At 47.8% G+C, this 8,364-nt stretch overlaps 1 protein-coding gene across 1 annotated transcript; it reads right to left on the reverse strand.

The window, feature by feature from the left end:
• Positions 1-499: 499 nt before the first annotated feature.
• LOC144136534 (uncharacterized) lies at positions 500-1,411 on the reverse strand. Its single transcript, XM_077668921.1, has one exon. It carries the CDS (start codon positions 1,081-1,083, stop codon positions 637-639), a length of 447 nt encoding a protein of 148 aa, XP_077525047.1. The 5' UTR covers positions 1,084-1,411; the 3' UTR covers positions 500-636.
• Between the last annotated feature and the right edge of the window lie 6,953 nt (positions 1,412-8,364).

The following is an 8,364-nucleotide window of genomic DNA, read 5'->3' on the forward strand; positions in this document are numbered from 1 at the left end:
TTCAGTTTTCAAGGAAAATTCAAAATCTTAACAACAAAAAAAGGGAGGGGGCCTCATTCGACCATGCGCGGATACTCGGTATTTTACGGTACGTGATAAGCATCGCATTGCAGGCCTAAGTTTTTGCAAACGCTGGTTTACGCATAATTGCGCCCAGTCGTCGAAGCAGGCTCGGCGGGCTCGTGGCCCGCCATACGCCCCAGCATGTGTTTTATAGAAAGCGACATACAAGTACGGGCAGAAAGCAAGCTATCGCCTGTCACTTCACTTGCAAATTACGTCAAAAGGCCTTCCTGTATTAATCACCGATCAATAAAAAGTGTATCTTCCCTTCCGTCCCCTTAGGTTTTTCTCAATTGTTCAATTTTTTTAGCGCAATGGGAGTTGCAAGCAATAAAGGATCTGCTGTTCAACAACATCGTCCTGTTGGGGGCTGGGGGATTAAAAAAAACCAAATAGTTTTTTTTTCGAAAGAAGACAAAGCCAACGAATGCTTTTCAACTGTACCTTTATTGCGTTCCGGTGGCCGATTCTCATACAGTGCCGTCCAGGAATAAAAGAATGCGATCGTGTACCAGTCATAAGAGCTCTGAGTCATGCTTGTTTGACGCTCGTTCTTTACAGTCAAGCGCAGTGTCACGACGACGGCGATGACTGCGTAGTCCTGGCGTCGATGACCTGGTCGTACTCAGCCGGCCTGAATATACTGGGGCGCCTGCGCCGTGTCTTGCCGTCTCCATTGCGACCGGCGCCGAAGAAGTTGAGTCGCAGTCCCGTGGGACGCGCCAGGAGGTGCGGTCCGCCGGTGTCCAGCTGCATGTTGAAGATGGCTGGCACGCTCAGTCCTAGACCGGTGCTGGTTGGCCCTGTCAGTAGCTTCATGTTGAAGATGTAGGGAATGTTGATGCCCAAGTTGAACGGCGCCAGTCCCAGGTGCCTCGACGTCTTTTGCACCGTCGAGTCTTCAACCTCAATGGCCGTTGCCCGGACGCCGCACTGGTGGCTAGCACTCTGCAGCAGCACGACGGCCGCTGCTACCGGCAGCGCGCCTATCAGGAGCTCTGACACTGAACGCGGCCACATGCTGAGTGAACTGAGGAAAACTGGCAGCGGTGCGGAGAGGCACGCAAGCGGCAAAGGCCCCACGGAGGAATGATAGGCCTTCCGGTAATTTTCTCGGCCCGGAAACGTGCTCAAGTATGAGGACCGCCAAGACACCAGCAGTGGGGAAGAAATAAATACAAAATAAGCGAGTCCTGCAATGTGTTTCTCTTTTTTGCGCGTTGTCCTATGAAGCCGGCTGTCTGAAACGGTCGAGCAACCTAAAAATTTCGCAACAGAAAAACAAAACCTCTTTTCACGAATTCGACACGAAGAGGTTCGTTGAAAATATATAGGCGGCACCTTTGCGTGGCCGTTGAAGTATCGATAAAAGGACTCCGACGCTCACGTTGGCATCAAACTGCACAGGACTCGCGAAGTATTCCAGAGTTGGTTTTTGCACTACGCACAGCTATAGCCTCACGCCAGTCCGGTCCGGCCGAAACAAGAATAGACGGAACAGGCGTACGCGGTGCTGCGAACCGTGGCAAGCTGAAAGGTCTGCAATGCGGCCCCGCGCACGTCGTGCTTGGGTGAGCGAGAACCATTGGGTCGCTTGAACAGCTGGCACTTTCCTTCATTTCGCCTTCGCTGTTTGCCAGAGAAAAGCAGCGCGGCGGCCGGCTGAATTGTCAAATGCCAAGAAGGTGGAGGCGAATCCGACGGACTGCCGTATCGGTCCCAAATACTGTGCCTCCCGACAATGTTATTGCACCCGCTCTGGGTTCGTTAGTTTCACCGCACATAAAATTGATGCGCTCCCTAATTACCTCACAGAGCGGCGTACAAGCGCAGCGTCTTGAGCGGATTGTAGCGAATTGAGGTCGCTATGGGGTATTTCGCTCCGGGCTGCTGCATGTCGAATGAGTGTTGCGTAGTAACGAGGCGCTCATTTGTGCGCACATAGTTTGAACAGCACAAGTGCACACGTACTCGAAATTCGCATTAGCAGGCGCAACTGGCAAAACAGAAGAACCCGGAAATCCGCCACCTAGAAATAGCCGGAGTCGGTTTCACTTCTAATTGAGGAGTGTCTGTCCCTTCTCAGAGACGCTTCCGCAAACTCTTTGCAGCGGCTTACCATATAACAAAGTGCCCAACAAATACACCCTATTTCAACACCCGTCAGATAGTATGTATACCGGAAATGCGCTTCATAAAGAACATCCGCCAGTGTTTTTCCCCGTTGAAGTGCCCGACTATAAGGGACCATTAGTAATGCCTATATGCATAGATCTCGCTCGGACTTTGTGCTGGTGAAAGGAGGAGCGAAATTCTCCATCAGAAAGCCACTCGGATGAACGGAAGTGCCCGGCCACGTCGAATGACGATCCTCAGTTGCAACGTGTTTATGCATGCACCGCAATCATGCAGAGCATCGAAGGCCACCCAAAACCATTACGGCGTCGGCCAGCATCTATCAATGCATTGGTAAAAATGCACGCATGCATGCCTAGCCAAGGCAAACCGCAGCCATTATTGAGCAAAACATGCTATGCAATGTGCAATACTCATGGTAAATGTGTAATAATGTGCAATACTACACAACGGTAAATGTGTAATACTACACATTTTAGATTTCTGATAGCAACTGCAGCGGTGGCCAAGTTGTCTGAGCATCCGCCTCGCATGCGGCAGGGGCGGGGTTCGATCCCCAGTGCCGCCGGGTACCCACCGGTGACACAATGGGTAAAAGCTTTCCCCTGGCCTGGTGCTCGGCTTATCCTATGCCATGGCGCTTTTTGGCCATAGATGCAGTTGCGCCATAAAAATCCATGATCATCATACATTTCTGAAGGAGTGAACGCCGCTAAATACTTTGTACCATCGCCGTTTCAATGACGACAGCTACATGATTGCCGAACCGATGATTAATCGCGTTATTCCTTCAAAACTGTTCACGCATACATAGGGCCCCTCATTTTCAGGTAAAACCCGGCTTCATTCTTTTCTTGCACCCCGAAAAGATCCCACCAGAATCGGAAACCCGACAAGACACTAGCCGCTGTATTCTATTTATTTCTAGAACTGCGTTTTCAATTAAATATTGGTGAATTTAAATATATTTTAACGATTCATATCCAAAGCATGGCCGAATACAAGGCTATAACTTCAAAAAATTGCTTTTTGAAGCGAGGGGCCAAAAGGCAGGAAATGACTCGCGGGCGATTCATTGGCACCAATATAAAGCTGCTGCTGCATATCATATTAATGTTTTCGCAAAGTACAAACAAAGGTAGGAAAGAAGATTTTTCTGGCGGGCTAGTTGCTGCTTCTCATTCATGATTAAAGTGCACGAAAGAACGGGGACAGAGACAAGAAACACGCACACGTACAGAGTTCCTTTCGCGCAATTTAATTATGAAAGGTAGGCAGGTGCAGAAAAGCGGAAATGCTTTACATAGGCACGGTCATCTACGGGACCAAAAAAGTGCAATAAATGAAAACATAAATGTCTTATTTAGAAGTTTCTTAGAGCAACATACCATTTCTAGACTGCCCGTGAGAAACTGTTTAATGTTTAAGAAAAGTTTAATGTCACGCGGAAAAAAAGCGAGCGTCAATAGTAAATTATTTTTGCTGGAGAGATAAACAGAATTAGAGACCTTTTTTTTTTTCGGAATGACCATATTTTCACTGGAATTTGCGCTAAAAAAATATAGCGCCCAATTAGCAACCCCAGAACTAAAAAAGAAATTATAAAACCCGAAATCGAAGGGCACTAATATACACAATGAAAAAAAAAGTTGCACCCGTAAGGGTCTTTGTCCTTGATCGAAATATATCTGCATGCATGCATGACACTTCGAGTAGTCGGAAAAGATTTGAAATCTGCCCCAAATCAAATCGCCACTCTCTGAAAATACTTTGGTGCTGACCATAGCCTGTGATATTCTCCAGTTAGCAATCACAGCTCCGCTCACATTAATCAGTACTCGGGAATCAGCTTTAGATAACGAGAGGAATCCACAGAGCGACAGCTCATTGTCGCCGAGCGGCCGCACGTTCTCTCTAAACTTTTTCAACCAGTTTCCTCACTCGCCTTATCACGCAGCGGCCTCAAAGCAGCAAAATACCATACACCCTTGTGAGTGGTGTGAAATCACTATCTGCCCCATACTTCCTTTGATGTAGCTTGAGACGTTAGAGCGCAGCGGGAAATGGAGCAGATGATAGTAACAGCAGTTGGCTGGCGAAATCGTTCGAGTGACGCATCAGCTACTGACTTGCCACTAAAGGATGGATATCTTTCGAAGACAGACACTCTTTATATGCCACGATAATAAGTTAGCTAGCTGACTCACTATCTTTTCCCGATTTCCGGTGCTGGGCTAGTTCAACAGAGGCACCATTTAGCCCAGCATTGATTGTATCGCTCCTGCTAAACATATAAATAGCTCCCTTCCTCGTCCATCCACAAGTGTTCTTTGGGGAAGCAACACCACTGGACAGCAATATGCATTTCATCGTGACTAGCACGTTTGCTCTGCTTCTGGCTCTGGGCTGCGCTGTGGCGGCACCGATCTCCAACCAAGAGCAGGCGAGGCACGGATCCGACCATCACGGTCATGACAGACCCCCTCTGAACATGGCCATCGACATACCGAACCTGTTCCAGCTGATACTCCGCAGGGGCCCAGAACAACTGAAGCTCGACCTCCAGTCGTCACCGGTGATCAAGTTCCAAGTGGTTACGAATCCGGAGTTTCCTGCTGCGGTAATACTGAAGCCTATGAACGACGCAGGCAACCAGTTTGTGTCTTCGGGACAGCCGTTGGTTGCGCCATCTCTGAACGCTGCAATCAACCAGCTTGTGCCTGGTGGACAGCCGCTGGTTGTGCCTACAGGACAGCCGTTGGCTTTGCCAGCTCTGGAAGCTGCAATCAACCAGCTTGCGCCTACAGAACAGCCGTTGGTTGTGCCACCAGAGAACAACGTCCACAAGCCCCACTCCAAGTAGCGCCTCCTTTCCACCCACGCCTACATGTGCCTCGAACGCCAAGTGCCATCCCGAACCCGGCATCGACTGACGGAAAAGCGATACAACACTTGAACTGGAACATTGCCGAAACGACGTGTGAAAGTGCTGAAATTAGTCTGCTGTCGTTTGGCTCCTGGGAGAGCAGGCAGTAAGCAGCGCTAACACAGAGTACCGGGAGAGGGTGCGTGGGAAAATTCCATTGCTCCTTATGGTAATATGAAGACGCTTCGCGGAACGTCGGCAAGACTGCAGCGAGGGAGAAGCTAATAGAACAGCGCTGAAGTAAAGGGCAGTTAGTCATCACGTGTTCCTGTAAAGCTCGAGAGAGCGCATTCAGACGCATGCAAATCAGTATACTTCGCAATGTGAAATGTGCCTGCGTTCATGACTGTATATTGCTTGTGCATCAATAAACTTAGCTATCTGTACTGTTGCTGTGTATATTTCGAGTCCGTTCTTGCGCCCTCTTTGGTATACTGTACTGATCTGACATGCGCCGCTAACTGCTTCAAGTTTGCGCTAATGCAAGGGTAACATTTCTTGCGCATGCGACATGGCATCTGTTGCAAAAGCCCGTTACAACGAGAAAGGTAGATTGACTTCAGACAGCATACCAGAATACATCCAAAGCACCAAAGACAAAACGAATTAAATTTGCGGGTCTACTTTGGAAAAGACTGCAGACTTCATCTTCCGTAAAGATGGCGGGAAAAGAATCCAATGCAACCTTCAGCCGCCAAACTGAACCATTGAGAGGACTGACTTGCACGACTTACCTTGCTACATTCGAAGGTGGCCATCAAATATTTTTATTTCGGAACTTTAATTTCTTTTTCTTTCACCCGCCGCGTTGTCTTAATTGCTGTCGCGTTCGCCTGATGAGCCCAGGGTCGCAAGATCGTATCCAGGCCGCGACGGCCGCATATCTGTCGATGAAGGCGATATGCAACAAGTCCAGCTGTCTTCGGACATCATTTTTGATTTTGAGGCAACTGTGGAATATTGCAAGATACTATTATAAACATTACATTCATTGGAATGGCCTAACCGTCCGATGCATAGCAAAATATTGCTTTTAAAGTTTGTCCTGCACTTGCACCGAGTAGTTGAGACTGTCATATAAAAGCAATGAGGTGCGTTTTTGACAATAAATAGAAGAAGACTACAAGTGTCCTGAGGGGTGACCTGGGGATGCGTTAATTGACATGTTGAAATCTTACGATATGCGAAAAAATATTGCGTTCATAAACAACTTCCCGCGGAAAAAATAGCTTGTCCGGAATTTCTGGATATGAGAGGCCAACGTGCTCTGCGACGACCGCAGTGCACGTTAAAGCATACCAGGTGGTCGAAATTAATCCGTGTGCCCTCCCCGTCTCTCACTCATACCCCGTGTGTAGCACTGGAACGTTAAGCCACACATACGATGTCATTTTTCGTTCTTTCTTAATCAAGTCACGTTCATTCAGTTCCCCCAGTGCCTAAAAACCCAAATGAAATTCTATGTGAAAGGCCTCGAAACTGGGATTCAGAAACTTCGCGAGATTTCTTTGCACACGGCTATCAGAACCAAAGCCGCTGCTATAAAAATCGTGTGCTCAATGATGTCATTGTATACGTTAAAGAACCCTGTATGATTGAAATTAATCCGCAACCCTCGGCGTTCCCCTCGTGTCGCTTCGGGGCGTTAAACCCCACATAACTATATGAACCTTTCAAATGTCGAATCCGGAAATTCTCTGAACAGGTTAGAGCTCCCAGTCGCGTGGGGCTATTTCAGAGTAGGAGCTTTTCGGAACGCACATTTGATTCAACACGCTAAAAAGAGGAACTGCGCGACATATGTCAGCATTAGGTTATTCAAGTGTTGTTAAGCTGTATAATTCTCCTTGTCCACCTCTATCGTTTGCCTTTGAGAGAATGGTGACGCGTCCATTCTTCCTGTCCAGCGAACATGATGCTCCTCTTCCATGGCTAACGCGGCAGCAGTAACACAGATACACATAGTGGCTCACAGGCTTCTCAAACGAAAACTGAACTTCGACCACTTCATCCACCGACTGTCTTATTTATCTTGTTCTAACGTGCTAACACGCCTAGCGAACGTCCTGTTCCAACAATAGAAAAAAAAAATGCGTATGGTATTCACGTGGGACTGATGGCACCACATTCAGCAATGGGAAAGTGCACGGATGAGTTACAAAAAGAGGAAACCATGATTTAAAAAAGAATTGAGAGTTGATGGTGTTCTGGCTAAAGTAAAGGCAAGAAGAGGAAGGCAGTAAACCAGAAGGGTGTTCCGGTTGGCTACCCTGCATGGGGAAAAGGCAGAAGTAAAAGCGAGAGATGGAATCGGGTGAGTAGCGAGAACACCAGGTATAAGAAAGAACATGCGTGCTGCAAAGTCACAATATTTCGCACATACTCGACGCCCTTAGGAATCGACCGAGTGTTTTGTATGCCTTGTGAGCAACCGATCGCTGTGGTCGCAGTCCGATGATCTTACTTTCGATGAGAGGCCGAGGCTGTCTAGTGCACAGCCCAGCGTTTGTCTTTCGGCGCCAGGCACAGGGCGTTCACACAGGAGTGATTTTCTACACAGCTACATATGTCGCAAGCAGGACTGTCGGCCATGCTATAGTGAGAAGTGAGTGTACCGCTTTGTAAAAGCAACACCGAGAAACAGACGGCAAAGCAAAGTTGCTTCACGTCATGGCAAATCACGCGGAGGACGAAATAGAACAACATAGTTCCCAGAAGTAAGCTTCTAGTTAAGTGTTTGTCTTAAAGCCCGATCGCTTAATTTCTACGGTAGCATTTCGTATTGAAATCACTACTCTACACACAACCACTTTAGCGTTAATTATACCCCTACATAAGCTGATTTTGCCAAGAAACAAGGCAAGTAATTACTTGCCTTATTTCTTGGCGAAAGCAGCTTATGTAGCTTATAAACTATGCGTGACGTTTCAGCGCACAGGGGTGACATATATATCATCGAGGGGAAGAGAAAACGGCTGTTGCTGTTGAATATGCTTGTTGACTAAATTGAGTACGAACCCCGTGGTTGGAGTCCCTATTTCAGCATTCCATTGGTCGAAGCTGGTGCGGCGGCTCTGTTTACGAGCAATTTGTGGCCCTCAGAGCCTGCTTTGAGTAGGGCAGCCTCCCATTGGTGGGGATGGAAAAGGGATGGGGGATATGACCTTGTTTTTCTCGCAGACCCTAGCATGTTGTAGAGATCCGCAATTCCTTCATAGTGCCGGCATCCTGACCTGTAC

Source organism: Amblyomma americanum, chromosome 6, assembly GCF_052857255.1.
Source record: "Amblyomma americanum isolate KBUSLIRL-KWMA chromosome 6, ASM5285725v1, whole genome shotgun sequence".
NCBI classification, from domain to species: Eukaryota; Metazoa; Arthropoda; class Arachnida; order Ixodida; family Ixodidae; genus Amblyomma; species Amblyomma americanum.